The sequence below is a fragment of the Chrysemys picta genome, chromosome 14 (genome assembly GCF_011386835.1).
Source record: "Chrysemys picta bellii isolate R12L10 chromosome 14, ASM1138683v2, whole genome shotgun sequence".
Classification (NCBI taxonomy): Eukaryota; Metazoa; Chordata; order Testudines; family Emydidae; genus Chrysemys; species Chrysemys picta.
Genome location: NC_088804.1, coordinates 13,012,889 through 13,029,101, shown reverse-complemented (window position 1 = coordinate 13,029,101; position 16,213 = coordinate 13,012,889). Strand labels below are relative to the sequence as shown.

At 44.2% G+C, this 16,213-nt stretch overlaps 1 protein-coding gene across 1 annotated transcript; it reads right to left on the bottom strand.

The window, feature by feature from the left end:
- Positions 1–2,342: 2,342 nt before the first annotated feature.
- On the bottom strand, positions 2,343–4,748 carry LOC101937621 (ferritin heavy chain A). Its single transcript, XM_005289767.4, has 4 exons — positions 4,536–4,748; positions 4,016–4,162; positions 3,433–3,558; positions 2,343–2,626 (listed from the first exon to the last, which is right to left on the bottom strand). The coding sequence occupies exons 1-4, from the start codon at positions 4,635–4,637 to the stop codon at positions 2,471–2,473; spliced, it is 531 nt and encodes a 176-aa protein (XP_005289824.2). The 5' UTR covers positions 4,638–4,748; the 3' UTR covers positions 2,343–2,470.
- Positions 4,749–16,213: the final 11,465 nt, after the last annotated feature.

The following is a 16,213-nucleotide window of genomic DNA, read 5'->3' as shown; positions in this document are numbered from 1 at the left end:
CCTAGACGGCGCTGCTCCTGGCTGCAGGCAGCACCTCTGCACACACATAGGACCACTGTGTGCGTGTGCAGTGGGCTTCGGGCCCTGGGCTTCAGCCTGTAACAGCAGGGGGGGAGGGGGAGTTAGATTTGGAAAAATTTTCAGAGCGGCCCCCACTGAGGGGTGGTGGCCACACTCTGAGGCCACCAAAAAAAATTGTTCTGAGAACCCCTGCACTTCATAAGGTTAACCAGAGACAGATAAATTTACTACCCCGTGCTTAGTGAGAGGTTTGCATGAAGTTTGAAAGATGTTTCTGTGCTGTAGAAGCTACTGCAGCCTATTACCCGTTAGTTTCACTGGCCCAACTGTTGCCATTTGCCTGTAAAATCTCCTGTGCTAGCACTAGGGTGTATGGAGTGGCCTGAATGAAGAAATAATCTTTGTTGGGGATCTTGTACTAGAGTGAAAGAAGCATTGCTATAAGGCCTCTACTCTGTTTAGGACATACGGATAATCTCTAAAACCAGACTAAGGAGTACAAAGCTGCTTTGAATTATTCCCCTCACCTACCAGTCTTCCCCCATTACACTCACAGCTGATTTTTTGAACTTATTTTTTTATTTCCAGCTCAGGACCTTTCTTCCCATCAGCTACTCAGGTGGTTCCCCAGAGCATCAAATAGATGCCAGCATAGCTACAGTAGAACACACACAAAAAACCCCACACACAAGTTTTATTCTCAGACAATAAGAGTCAGCCATTTCAGCTCTGCTATGGGCACCAGTCTTCAGGACCAGCCTTCATCTGCTCCCCCCCAGGGTGTGCTTGTCAAACAAGGACTCTCCCATACCATTCTGAGGCACTCCCAGGTTGGGGAGGTGGTTTCCCAGCTGCTTGGTAGCCTTCACTTGCTCCATTAGTGGGACTCCAGGAGTCAGAGCTGCAGTAAAAGGGAAAAGGAGAAAACCAATCCAGCCCTTTTGCGCTTCACTGTCATGATTAGATACAGTCAATATTTTGCCACCTCATTACTACAGGAGAGAAAATGCAGAGGTTGGTCCTGTCCTCAAGCTCTGGCTAAAATAGCCAGTTTGAGGACTAATGAAGAAACACTGAAAGTGGAGAACAGCTGATGGGTCAAGGGTGCCTCAGCAGTAGACTAAGTCCCTGCAATGCAAACAACTGGTACAGCAGTTGCTTTGCAAATAGGTTGCCACATCTTGTAGGGAACTGGGGGAAAACTATACCACCAACCACATACAGACCAGGAGAAAACTACAACCCATGTATGACTGGGGCCAGAAAAAAAAAAAAAGCCCCCCCCCCCCCACACACACACTACACACCACACACCCCCCCCCACTACACACCACCCCACACTGGAACCTCAGCTCTAGAAATAGGACCAGCAGGGGGGACAGTAGGTCAGATCCACCGTACTGCAAACCTCTATGTTAGTAGCAAATTGAGAATGGACCACGTCACCCCAGAAAGCAACATGTTTATACACACACCCCCACACCCCTAGGGGCTCACAAGAATCATCTCCACTGGGATGGATTAAAGACTAGGAGTTCCTTACACAGCACAGCTAGCAGTAGAGAACTTTAACTGCAGAACCTTGCTTCTAGCCGCAAGCACAGCCAAGGCAGTGGTTCTCAAACTTTATCACTCCCCTTCCCCAGGGCATTACTGCCACCCAGCTCTGAAGGCAGTGCTGCACCAGTATAGAGGTAAGTGATTAATTTCACATTGCCTCCCTCTCACTTGTCACAGCAGGCTTAGCACCCTATTGCCACCTTTACTTCTGCACTGGTGCTGCCACCCCAGGGTGGACAGCCAGAGCCTTGCCACCTCCTGGTGGGGGATTGGGGCAGAGTGGGTGAGCCCTAGCCCAGGTGGCAGCGTTCTGGCTGTCCCCTTCATCCCCCCCTCCCAGGTGTGGACAGCCCTTCGGCATGAGCCCCAGCCATCCAAGGTGGACAGCCAGAGATCTTACCACACATCTTGCATCCCCCCTTGGGAAGCCCACCCCATAGCTTGAGAACCATGGATCTAAGGGGAACTTGTTGTGCTGTGATTTCACACCACCACCACCCACGCCAAAGTCACTTCATGGCACAGACAGTTCCCTGCACCATTGTCCCATGCAGACCCTGTCCCATCACAGCCCTCTACCACATGTTCTTTAGTCTCAAAGAACACTGTTGAGGACCATGCTCCAGTCATTTCCCCACTCCACCTCACAAGATACCTGCTCTTCTTAGTGAGTCACTATACATTAGTATTCATCCACTACAGCATCTGTGGGGAAACCAGCCTGCATCCCCAGTTGGAGTAATATCACATGAGCCAGGTTACACCAGAAAGCAGAGATTTTATTCTCAGTATTTAGGTAAGACAAGACATCTATTTTCTGATCTATATCCAGCGTAATGCAGCTATGACATCATGATCTACACTACTGTTCAGGTCCCTAGTGCAGAGTTCAGCTGCTCTCCCCCAGGGTATGCTTGTCAAACAGGTACTCTCCCATGCCGTTCTGGGGCACCCCCAGGCGCTTCAGGTTGGTGAGGTGGTCTCCCAGCTGCTTGATGGCCTTCACCTGCTCCTCCAGATACTCAGACTCTAGGAAGTCACATAACTGCAAAAGAAAGAGGGACTCACTCCTGCGCCGATAGGCACTGCTGCCAAACTTAGTAGCTACAACAGTCTTAGTGACCAACACAGGCAGGCCTGAGAACCATGTGTTTAACTCAAGACTTCACCCATTGGTTAACTGGCCCTCATTTCATAAGTGCCTCAAGTTTCTAGGTCACCCATTTGGCCTTTGAGGACACTCAGTAGCTCAGTTACTGTCCAAGCAGACTTCTACATCAGAAGAATGCATTAGGGCCAGCTCTCAACTCTATAGGACTCAAAAGGTGCACACCCTGAGTCCAGCATAAGGGTAAAAATATCCCACAGGTCAGGGATGTGTACCTGAAGGGTCAGAATGGGCATTTGTGCAAGTGAGAAATTCCTTCTTGCCCACCCCTGCACACTCTTCCCTGACCAGGCCTGAAACCACAATGTAAGTCTTCCTCCCCCGCCCCCAGCAATCTAAATAAAAGCAAAGCTTTTGCAGGGACAGCTTTGTCTACTGATACACCACATAGTGCTCATGTGGAAGCAGCCTGTTCTGGTGCCAACACAGCAAGCAACATAGGAATTGCTCCCAGGGAAGGTGAGGCTATCCAGAAGATTACTCACCTGGTACACACCACAGACAGCAGTAGAAAAGTTAGCTGCAAAATAATCACTTGCATTTCCCTTCCCATCCTTACCCTCTCCTGCCCTCCCACTCCATTCTCTGCATTGAGATAGACTGAAGAACCCATCTTCTAAAATGCTGGTCCAGACAGACCTTTTCTTTTGACACCATCAACGCACATAAGACAATTAACTCACATGGGGATCATTCTTCTCCATAGCCAGCTTGTGCAGGTCCAGCAGTGCCTGGTTCAGAGTCTTCTCCAGCTCCAGGGCACATTGCAGGGCCTCCAGGCTGTTCCCCCACGCATCCCGCTCTGGCTTCTGTAGAGGTGAGCCATGGAAGAGAACCAGACATCACTCTCCTTGTTACCAAATTGTAATTTTTCATCCAAAGCAGGTTTCCACCCCCACCGATAACAGCACTATTCATCCCTTTTAGGGTTCTATAATTATGAACTAAAGTCATTGCTTGTGAAGTGATGAAGTAGATGGCCTGGTCTCAGCTAAGCAAACCTAGCCTGTGCTTTTAGCACAATCAGAGGCCCACCCATACCTTCGTGTACCCTTTACTAGAGGGCCAAAGGCAGATGCTTTTGAAACATACAGCTCTAGTTTACCACAGGAATAATGCCATTTGGGATAATCAGATCTCCCAGGAAGCCTCATCTCTTTCCTTTAGAGAAGAGAGTTCTAGCTCCAACCCCACACATGGTGATTAACCTCAGTCTAGAGTCCACTCCCCCACCCTCCCAGGGACACACGTTGATTTGTTGCATACCTTGATGTCCTGCAGGACAATGCGTCCCCCTCGCTTGTTCTGGTATTTCAGGAACTTTGCTGCATGCTCCCTCTCCTCATGGGATTGCTCCTTCAGAAACTGGGCCACGTGCCTCAGGGCCACGTCATCACGGTCAAAGTAGTAGGACTGGGGAACAGTAGAGGAGATTAGTGAAGGTAATAAAGCCTCAAGCTAACAGCACCCTATGATCAATTCTCTCACTTGACAGAGAACATGTCTGCTCGTATTAAGTTTTCCCACTCTCCCACAAAGAAGCCTCAGAAATGGCTGTTAAGATTCAGACTCAGAGGCTTCTCCACTAACATGCCACAAAACCACAAGGGTCAGAAGTAGTTTTATGCCCTCACTGCTCTCCTGTATTGTCCACTGGTACAGCATACAGCTAGAGGTTTTTTTTTTTTTTTTTAAACCATACAGTAGCAGACAAGCTAGCTCTCATGGGAGCTAAAACAAAGTGATTTGAAAAAGCTTAACAGCACAGCTCTTGAACTACACTCACCATGGACAAATAGACATAGCTGGCATACAGCTCCAGGTTTACCATGCGGTTCACAGCAGCATCACATTCAGCATGGAAGTTCTGGCGCACCTGGGACTCCATTTGTCTATCTGGAAGATTTAGCTAGAAAGGATCTCAAGAAATTTCTAGGGATACCAAACACTTCTAACCAAGACAGAGCCCAGAAAAGTACCAGAAACATTCTTCTTCACAGATGGTATTAATGCTGTCCAGAGCAGGGAGTGGGTGTGATTGACAGCTGCTGCCATCCAATAGAAATGTCCTTCTTCCCTACAGCACCAGTCACCTTTGAGGGCTGGATCCTAACACAGTATCCACAGGTGAGGGCATGACTCAGCAATAGGACAACACTTGTTGCCACATTACCCCTTGAGCAATGGGGGAGATTGACAGTTTGTTACTGGATGAAAATTAGGAGTATTCACCAAATTAATCCAGTTTCCCACGAACCCTTTGGATACAGAGAAGGTGGCAAATGGAAGGCTTTATTGCATACCCCTTCCCAAGGTGTCCCTAGGTCAGTGCTTCTCTAACATATTATACCTGGGGAACCCTGGTCATTTTCTTCCAGTATTCAGAAGGCTCTGAGACAACTGATGAAAATGTTATTAAAGACATGGAGGCCCTGTCATCTGAAGACATATTGGAACTATTCAGTCTGGAGAAGAGATGGAAAAAAGAGGGGACATGAGTGAGACACAAAATAAAGAATGTATGGAGACTTTAAATTTGCTGCTCTTTCATCATTAGAAGAGAACAATGGGATAGCCAATAAAATGAAAGATATTTAGAATGGATAAAAGGACATGCTTCTAGGCACAATACATATATATCCTGTGGCTCTCATTGCTGGGCAGTGGAGGGATAGCTCAGTAGTTTGAGCATTGGCCTGCTAAACACAGGGTTGTGAGTTTAAGCCTTATGGGGGCCATTTAGGGATCCAGAGTAAAAAAATCTGTCTGGGGATTGGTCCTGCTTTGAGCAGGGGGTTGGACTAGATGACCTTGAGGTCCCTTCCAACCTTGATATTCTATAAAAAAAAAAATAATAATACAGGATTGAGGGCAAAAGCTTAAAAGGATTTTTATAAGATATTAAACATGTATATGACTGAGAATGTACTGTTTCATTAGATCAAATAAAACATGGTTAAACAGGGGAGATGGCCCCTCATGCTTTAGTGCATGTACCAGCTGCCAAGGTCAAAAGTTACAGAGTTCATTGGCTCATGCCTTTTTCTTTAAAGAAACAGAAAACTGCAGAGTTAACCCCCATGTTCCACCCAAAACTCTGAGTAGAACATATTTTTAGTCCAATAAAAGGCAGCAGCTTATTTCCCCTGTTAAGTGTAATCTAAGCATTTTGTATTGCTTTACAGGCACCCATGCAACCTAATGCAGAACAGTTTTTAATTCCTGTTAGCTATGCAATAGACCTTGGCCCTGTCTGAAGCTGTTTAGCAAACAAGGACGAATAACCCCTGGGTAGGGTATTAACTTAAGACCTCAAAGACCTGGGTTCAATTTCCTGCTCTACTACAGGCTTCTAGGGGTAAGTCACTTAGTCTTCCTGTGCTTTCTGTAAAATGGGGATAATGTACTTCCTTGCCCGGGTGAATGGGGGTGTTATGAGGATTAAAACATTGTGAATATGCTCCGATACTACAGTAATAGGAGCCAGATAAGTATCTTAGATAGGAAGGCTGGATTATATGACTTTGGTTATGTTCAGCAGTGTTCTATGACTTCCTTCCTGTTTTCCTCACCTCGGTAACCTTGAAATATTGCAAGAGTGGGGGCAGAACGTATAGTCCATGGGGGGAGTTGAAAGCAAGTCTGTCCTAGCTCACTTTATTTGACCGACTGGTTACAAATATATAGTCTCAACTCTATGGTGTCCATCATTGCATGTTTGAAAAATCTAATGCTGCGGTTTCAGTGTAGATTTTTTGAGCAAATGCATTAATGTTCTTTCTCCTACTCATTGGACACATCACTTAATCTCGCTCTGCCTTATCTAACTCAGTACAATTTCTATATTATCTCCCGGAGAGTGGAGGTTAGAGAAATAACTGTTGTTTGTACAGCATTTGGGGAGCTATTCAGAATATATGCTAGAGAAGAGCAAAGCAGTAGCTATTAATTTGAGATTATGTTTACACAGTAGTACTCAGCTTTTCTATATTCTGCTTGTGACTGAGATGTCTCAGCCATTTTCTTTCTGGATTCTTTTATCTCAGCTCCATTGTCTAGAACAGGGGTCGGCAACCTTTCAGAAGTGGTGTGCCGAGTCTTCGTTTATTCACTCTAATTTAAGTTTTCAGTGCCAGTAATACATTTTAATGTTTTTAGAAGGTCTCTTTCTATACGTCTATAATATATAACTAAACTATTGTTGTATGTAAAGTAAATAAGGTTTTTAAAATGTTTAAGAAGCTTCATTTAAAATTAAATTAAAATGCAGAGTCCCCGGACCGGTAGCCAGGACCCGGGCAGTGTGAGTGCCACTCAGTGGTGGATTAATGATTTTGCCGCCCCCAGCCCCATATGAACTTGTTTTAGTTTTTTTACAAATTCGTTTGAACTAAAATGAATCTAAATATCATTAAAATAATTGAACATTTACAAGTTTTATTACAAATAAAATTACAAGTACAGCGGACCCTCGCTTGAATGCACGTCTGTATAGCGCGATTTCGCTTATAGCATGGATCCAAAACCCCGCGTTCAAACGGGGGTCCGGTGCAGTTTAGGATTCTCGTGCGTATGTTTACTAAATGGTGTCGCGCCGTCATTGGTGGTTTCAATATGCACTATGATTGGTAGAATCGCGGCGTCACTGAATGCACAAAAATGCTGCTATTATAAATTTGCCGCCCCTGCAAATTTGCCACCCTAGGCCTAGGCCTTGTTGGCCTAGGCGATAATACGCCACTGGTGCCACTGAAAATCAGCTCGCGTGCCGCCTTTGGCACGCGTGCCATAGGTTGCCTACTGCTGGTCTAGAATATAATCAATGAACACAAAGATTAGTCAACTATTAGCTGCTGCATCACCTAAAATACTTGCTGCAAGATCCTTTGGTCCTTTTATTGCCAAAGCCGTTCTTTCCAGAGACAAGAAGTAAGGGACAGCACCTCAGACGGTGCTCAAATGGATATCACTGGCTCTAGTCTAAGTTCTCTCACATGGGCACATCCACTCACTGCAGAGCTGCTCCTTGTGCGACAGCTTGAAGACCCTTTTTTCAGAACCCTTTACTATGCTGCTTTCAAATGTAGTCGTTTTGGGACCTATCCTTACTCACGTAACACTTTCATTGAAGGCTAAAGAGGCGAAATGCAGCACTAGTCTGGCCTACAAGCAGGCACAATTCCCACTGCCATTAATGGACGTTGTGCCCATTCCTACCCCTGTTGAATTTGATCCTGCAAAGTGTATCTTTATAGAGTGCTGGATAAGGCTCTTGTCTGGTTCTCCTCATTGCTGAACTCTGCCATAGAAAAGGGTTTTCTCCTTTTATTAGTATGTGGTTTTGCTTTCCCCCCACCCTTTTATTCATGTACTGGAGGTGACAATTGCAGCATTTATTCTGGGTTGTAAGAGAGTTACCTTTTTTCTTAAGTGCCACTGTTAGGAATACCAGCTTTTTACTATGGGTAGACCATGTCTATGGGGCAGAACTGAAGATGTTTTCTATCCCACGGCTCTGCTAAAGCAGCAATGACTCAATTAAACCTGGCAGGGTCCCTCTGTCCTTTGGAACGTAATGACTATTGGAACATTAGCACAACCAGGTCTGACACATTGCTACTAACTGAAACAGGAGCTGGACTTTTTTATTGTCATTTGTTTGCTACTCCGTAGGAAACCAGGAAACATGAAGAACCAGGAATTTGTACCACTGCACTGAGGTTTCAAATATCCAAATATAATTCTGGGAGAGAGGTTTGGATACAGCAGCTTCTTGAGCAGTAAGGATGCAGGAAAGCTGGTCAAATGGATTTGTACACCCCTTTTTTCTGGTTTGATGTCTCTATTTGTATTCACTGAGTTACGTATAGAGATGGTCTTACACACTACAACGTGCACCCAGGTCCACATTTCAGCCATTTGACCCCCATTTGCTTGACACACAGCTCAGGTTTGCTGAAAGCTCCACCAGTCTGCAGCCTCCTCCCTAAATCTCAGGGCTGCAAAGAAAACTGAAGCCACATGCACGGCTTTAGCTGGTTTGGAATCTTATTAACACTATTTTATTCAGTTCTCTTTGGCGGTGCCAATAAATCAGACAACTGAATAGGCTTATACCAGGGACTAAAGAAAGCCCAAAGGATCAGCTACAAAGTTCAAAAAACACATTTCCTTTGCCAGTTTCATCACTCTGATTCTGCGACAATCTCTTTTTCTTAACATATAAGAGGATTTCAAACTTATAAAAGAGTATTTTAGAGGCTTCAATCTGTCAAGTGTGCAAATTTCATTTTTCCTTTCCCCTCCATCTATCCATTATGGTGGCAGGATTGTCATCTCCAAGTTTTTTTGTTTTGTTTTAGAAAACTTCCACCGTTCCCCCAGTTTGGAGACACTATTGAATTTCCCTCAAATACTAGGTCAAGCAAGATGTATTAGGCAGGATTCCATTGTGGAAACATGGTTAGTAATGAGACTAATTAGATTTTGATACTTCAGACTGGTATGGGCAGGGTCAGTCCTTTGATCTTGTTAGGTTTTAAAGAGATTATGGGAATGATACTTCTCCACTGCCCCTGCAGTATTTATTGTAGCCATACACTAGAAGCCACCTCTAGCTCCTCCTTAAATATAATGTAACGATAAATGTATGTAGCTAAAGTTTGGGTACATTATGCTGTTTTCTAAAGTACAGAATCACCAATCATTTTTAATTTTAGGGAAGTAACTGTACTGACTTGCAATATCAAAAGAGCAGCTGAGGTTGCTGGATTGTGTCCCCTCCTCCCAATACACTTGGAATAAACTCATAATTGCCCAATTCTTGGTGTTCTGAGAATTGTCCAATTAAACAAGCACTCTCAAGTCTAACTGGATTGTGTTCTCTGGCTTTAGACCTCAGCTGTAGCGGTGAGTGGGTAAAGAAATGAGTATTTTCAACATAAGCTTATGTCTGAGATTTCCATGACTTTCTGCTCTTGTTTAGCCCAGAGGTAACAGGTAAAAAGCCTCTCTCTCACTATGGCAGCATTTTTGCTTTCAGCCCCATGCAAAAGCAGAGTGGTAGGGAAACAAACAATAATGGTGCTCTGGACGTGTCATGTCATGGCTCTGAGGACATGTGGTCAGAAAAAATGACATGGCACTGCCCTCCAGCCCCTCCCCAGAGCAGAGGCACTAACTCTGACTGTCCTGGCCAGATTTTTGGTAGTAACATTGTCTATCCTCTGCAGTTTGAGCAGCATAAATTGTTATGACAGCTCCTAACTCTTAAACAATTGTCCTGTGTCACCCGAGCAGACGCAGATGGATGAAGTATTCTGCGTCTATAGTTGACATATAGGTTTGAATCTCTGTAGTGTCACCGTTAGGGACCCTTGCAGGTGAAAAATACTATGTAGAACTAAGCTATTAGAAAGAGGATAACCCACTGCCCCACAATAAACTCCCTCCAAGGCCTTCGTTCCATACAATCATTGTGCCAAGCCTTAAATTCTTTCAGTGATGACCCAACGACTGATGTGTATTAAATAGCAGAAGATACAGACACTGTAAATGGAGTCAGTGGTATTAGACAGCAGTGGTATTCATACAACCCCAAGGCAGTTCTCACATTTCTATTATGCCTCCTAAAGATCTATGGCCTGCGTTGCAGAGATGCTGAGCAAGTGTAGCTCCTATTGCCTGCAAAGGCAGCTGGAGTTGCTCAGCGCTTCTGAAAGTCACTTATGGTTTTACCCAGTTATGGCTGTTTTAGACCTACTTCCTTCCATGCAAATACTGACTCTAGGCCTGCAGGAAGAACCTAGGTAAAGAGAATACTAGGCACAAGGAGAAACACCCAGGCTTTAATATTGTATTTTAGATGGACAAAACCAGAATGGAGAAGTGGCCATGAGCAACTGAGAACTCTTGAGCTGTAGCCACAGCAGTGTCCTTACAGATTTAAAGACCCAGCCCCGGGGGAATTTAGGTTCCTAACGTCAATTAAAATCCTGTATTAATGGAAGTTAGGAGCCTGAATACCTTTGAGGATCTGGCCCTCAGCAGAGAGAACAAAGGCATGGGAGTTACACAGCTAAATCTGCCTATTGTATTAATTTAGCTGGAATATGTGGGCTCAGACAGTCAAAGATGTTAACATAACTCAGTCACTGTCCAGCATTAAATAGTTTTCAACCAGGTTTGGGTTTGGTATACGGAGACTTCAGCCTGCTTAGTACCATGGCAAACAGCTGCTTAACCTTTTACTAAAGATGCAGAAAAGAAGGGAAAATGGTTCAAGCATTTGAAATGAAAACTATCAAGTAGGGCTTTTATTTTATCAACACCCTTTATTCCCTTTCTCTCCAGCTAGAGAGCGAGGGAGTTTTTATAAGGCAAAATCCCTTGTTTGACAGCCTTTTAGATGGTATTTTACAACGGTCTTACAGCAATGTTGTAAAAATATACAGTTTTGGTCAGCTAAGCCAGACACAGAAGGAAAAATGGAGAGAGATAGGGAAGAGGAGAAATGAGGGGGAGGAGGTCTCACATCCCAGGTGGTGGTTGGGTGTCAGCCAGAGCCAGTGGAGGTGGCAATATCATTTGGGTCCCTCTTTCTGGCCCGGCCAGATGACAAAGATCCAGCACTGTTCCAGTGGATCACTCAGTAATTGTTGCACTCATGCTTCTCCCCCTGATTTTCAAGTGTTTTAAGGACCCACAAAGGGAGAGGTGGGCAGAACACTCCATCCTCTCATTATTTTGTTCACCAATTAAGCCTAATTTCTGATACACCGATTTTGATGCACTGATTTCCAGTCCCACACTATCTCTTGTTTATCAGGCATGACACATTCCTTGAATGAGATCAGTAGGCTTTTCTATTTAGACTAATTCAGTCTGTCTCCACTTTGCGCCTTTTCCCGTCAACATTTATTGTTATAGGTTATTGTGACACTTCATCAACTTTCTCAAAATTGAGCTAACAATTAAGGTAAATATGAAGATCTAATTGCAACAACATACCCTAGGGACAGAGGAAGGGTAAAAGAAAGTGCTCATTGGATATGTATTTTAAATATTCATTTTGGTTTGCTAGCTCAGCTGTCCACTCCTTTACGTTGGGAAATGACCTTCATTAATGCAGACAAGTTGTCAAGAATGGTGCTGAATGGAACAGCGCCTAACATGCCCCTTATGAAAGGCAGAGGTTAAGCCATTCTGGCAAGACAAGAGTTATGCTGGTTTAAAAAGTCTCCAGACAATAAACTGGGCTGTGCTTTACCCCTGGTACAGCTGGCCTCAGAGGAAGTGCCCTGTGCTTGTCCTTGAAAGAGAAAAACAGACTGGCCCACAAAGCATTTTATTATGGGAAATGCTTATGTGGATTCTCAGGTGAAAGCAGATGAAAGGGGCCCATGGAAAAATACATTCAGCCTTGAATATTGCCAGCTTATTATGAAGCAGTGTATTTACATATTTCATTTAGCTCTTTAATGTTTCTCTGCCCTCCCCCTCCACCTCCCCCCCCCCCGACTTTTTTTTGAGCTCTGGTAACTGCTGTTTTTTATCTAATGAGAGCCAAATTAACTAGTAAATTTTAACTAGTAAAATATGAAACTCAAAAGAGAGCGTGCATTTGTTATAAATTCAGAAAACTGTTTCAAATAAAAGGTTTCAGAGTAGCAGCCGTGTTAGTCTGTATCCGCAAAAAGAAGAACAGGAGGACTTGTGGCACCTTAGAGACTAACAAATTTATTAGAGCATAAGCTTTCGTGGACTACAGCCCACTTCTTCGGATGCATATAGAATGGAACATATATTGAGGAGATATATATACACACATACAGAGAGCATAAACAGGTGGGAGTTGTCTTACCACCTCTGAGAGGCCAATTAATTAAGAGAAAAAAAACTTTTGAAGTGATAATCAAGCTAGCCCAGTACAGACAGACAGTTAGATAACAAGTGTGAGAATACTTACAAGGGGAGATAGATTCAATGTTTGTAATGGCTCAACCATTCCCAGTCCTTATTCAAACCGGAGTTGATTGTGTCTAGTTTGCATATCAATTCTAGCTCAGCAGTTTCTCGTTGGAGTCTGTTTTTGAAGTTTTTCTGTTGTAATATAGCCACCCACAGGTCTGTCACTGAATGACCAGACAGGTTAAAGTGTTCTCCCACTGGTTTTTGAGTATTTTGATTCCTGATGTCAGATTTGTGTCCATTAATTCTTTTGCGTAGAGACTGTCCGGTTTGGCCAATGTACATGGCAGAGGGGCATTGCTGGCACATGATGGCATATATCACATTGGTAGATGTGCAGGTGAACGAGCCCCTGATGGTATGGCTGATGTGATTAGGTCCTATGATGATGTCACTGGAATAGATATGTGGACAGAGTTGACATCGGGGTTTGTTACAAGGATAGGTTCCTGGGTTAGTGGTTTTGTTAAGTGATGTGTGGTTGCTGGTGAGTATTTGCTTTAGGTTGGGGGGTTGTCTGTAAGCGAGGACAGGTCTGTCTCCCAAGATCTGTGAGAGTAAAGGATCATCTTTCAGGATAGGTTGTAGATCTCTGATGATGCGCTGGAGAGGTTTTAGTTGGGGGCTGAAGGTGACAGCTAGTGGTGTTCTGTTATTTTCTTTGTTGGGCCTGTCTTGTAGGAGGTGACTTCTGGGTACTCGTCTGGCTCTGTCAATCTGTTTTTTCACTTCAGCAGGTGGGTATTGTAGTTTTAAGAATGCTTGATAGAGATCTTGTAGGTGCTTGTCTCTATCCGAGGGATTGGAGCAAATGCGGTTATATCTTAGAGCTTGGCTGTAGACAATGGATCGTGTGGTGTGTCCTGGATGGAAGCTGGAGGCATGTAGGTAAGTGTAGCGGTCAGTAGGTTTCCGGTATAGGGTGGTATTTATGTGACCATCGCTTATTAGCACAGTAGTGTCCAGGAAATGGACCGCTTGTGTGGATTGATCTAGGCTGAGGTTGATGGTGGGATGGAAATTATTGAAATCATGGTGAAATTCCTCAAGGGCTTCTTTTCCATGGGTCCAGATGATGAAGATGTCATCAATGTAGCGCAAGTAGAGTAGGGGCGTTAGGGGACGAGAGCTAAGGAAGCGTTGTTCTAAGTCAGCCATAAAAATGTTGGCATATTGTGGGGCCATGCGGGTACCCATAGCAGTGCCGCTGACTTGAAGGTATATATTGTCCCCAAATGTGAAATAGTTGTGGGTGAGGACAAAATCACAAAGTTCAGCCACCAGGTTAGCTGTGACATTATCAGGGATACTGTTCCTGATAGCTTGTAGTCCATCTTTGTGTGGAATATTGGTGTAGAGGGCTTCTACGTCCATAGTGGCCAGGATGGTGTTTTCTGGAAGATCACCGATGGATTGTAGTTTCCTCAGGAAGTCAGTGGTGTCTCGAAGATAGCTGGGAGTGCTGGTAGCGTAGGGTCTGAGGAGAGAGTCTACATAACCAGACAAGCCTGATGTTAGGGTGCCAATGCCTGAGATGATGGGGCGTCCAGGATATCCAGGTTTATGGATCTTGGGTAGCAAATAGAATACCCCTGGTCGGGGTTCTAGGCATGTGTCTGTACAGATTTGTTCCTGTGCTTTGTCAGGGAGTTTTTTTAGCAGATGGTGTAGTTTCTTTAGGTAATCCTCAGTGGGATCAGAGGATAATGGCCTGTAGAATGTGGTGTTAGAGAGCTGTCTAGCAGCCTCCTGGTCATATTCCAATTTATTCATGATGACGACAGCACCTCCTTTGTCAGCCTTTTTGATTATGATGTCAGGGTTGTTTCTGAGGCTGTAGATGGCGTTGTGTTCTGCATGGCTGAGGTTATGTGGCAAGTGATGTTGCTTTTCCACAATTTCAGCCTTTGCACGTCGACGGAAGCACTCTATGTAGAAATCCAGTCTCTATCAGTGTTATAGAGGGCGAACAATTTATGAGTTTGCCCTGCATAAGCTTTATACAGGGTAAAACAGATTTATTTGGGTTTAGACCCCATTGGGAGTTGAGCATCTGAGTGCTAAAGACAAGCGCACTTCTGTACGCTGTTTTCAGGTAACTTGCAGCTTTGGGACAGGAGATTCAGACCCTGGATCTGTGTTGGAGCAGATGAGAGTGTCTGGCTCAGCAAGACAGGGTGCTGGAGTCCTGAGCTGGCAGGGAAAACCGGAGCAGGGGTAGTCTTTGCACATCTGGTGGCAGCTCCCAAGGGGGTTTCTGTGATCCAACCCGTCACAGTGGCCATCTACAGCCATCAGAAACAACCCTGACATCATAATCAAAAAGGCTGACAAAGGAGGTGCTGTCGTCATCATGAATAAATTGGAATATGACCAGGAGGCTGCTAGACAGCTCTCTAACACTACATTCTTGAAACACTGTTTCAAATAAGGAGACATTTGATAGATACCCTGCATATTCAGTTACCTAAAGAGGGCTGTGTCATTTTTGCAAAGTGCTACATTTAAGTCACTTATGACTCTCATTAAGTCTTTAATTTAAAGTTTGTATAACTGTTTCCAGGACCAATAGTTCTTACGACCTAACAGTATATTACTATATTGTCTGTCAAAACCTTCAGGAAAAAGTAGATCTGTACCCTGCCTTAAGGCAGTCATCCAATAGCATTTTGAAGTCCTGCCAGACTATGGCCAATTTCTGTTCTCAGTCATACAAAAATAACTTATACGTAGGCAAACCAGCTGAGAGTGTACACATCAAGACATCCTCACGCAAAGCTACTTTTGGGTGTTCACAGCTTTATTTATTTAAAGTTTTTCATTTCCACACGCCTGGCTGCAGTTTCTGCTGGTGGCTGACACTGAAGAGAAATACCTAAATGTGGATACTGAGAAAGCCCATGTCATAACTATAAAGGGAAGGGTAACAGCTCTCCTGTGTACAGTACTATAAAATCCCTCCTGGCCAGACTCCAAACTCCTTTTCCCTGTAAAGGGTTAAGAAGCTCAGGTAACCTGGCTGACACCTGACCCAAAGGACCAATAAGGGGACAAGATACTTTCAAATCTTAGTGGGAGGAAGGCTTTTGTTTGTGCTCTTTGTTTGGGAGGTTGTTGGCTCTTGGGACTGAGAGGGACCAGACATCAATCCAGGTTCTCCAAATCTTTCTGAACAAGTCTCTCATATTTCAAACTTGTAAGTAAACAGCCAGGCAAGGCGTGTTAGTTTATCTTTGTTTTCTCAACTTGTAAATGTACCTTTTACTAGAGTGTTTATCTCTGTTTGCTGTAACTTTGAACCTAAGGCTAGAGGGGGGTCCTCTGAGCTCTTTAAGTTTGATTACCCTGTAAAGTTATTTTTCCATCCTGATTTTACAGAGAGGATTTTTACCTTTTTCTTTAATTAAAAGCCTTCTTTTTAAGAACCTGATTGATTTTTCCTTGTTTTTAGACCCAAGGGGGTTGGATCTTGATCCACCAGGAGTTGGTGGGAGA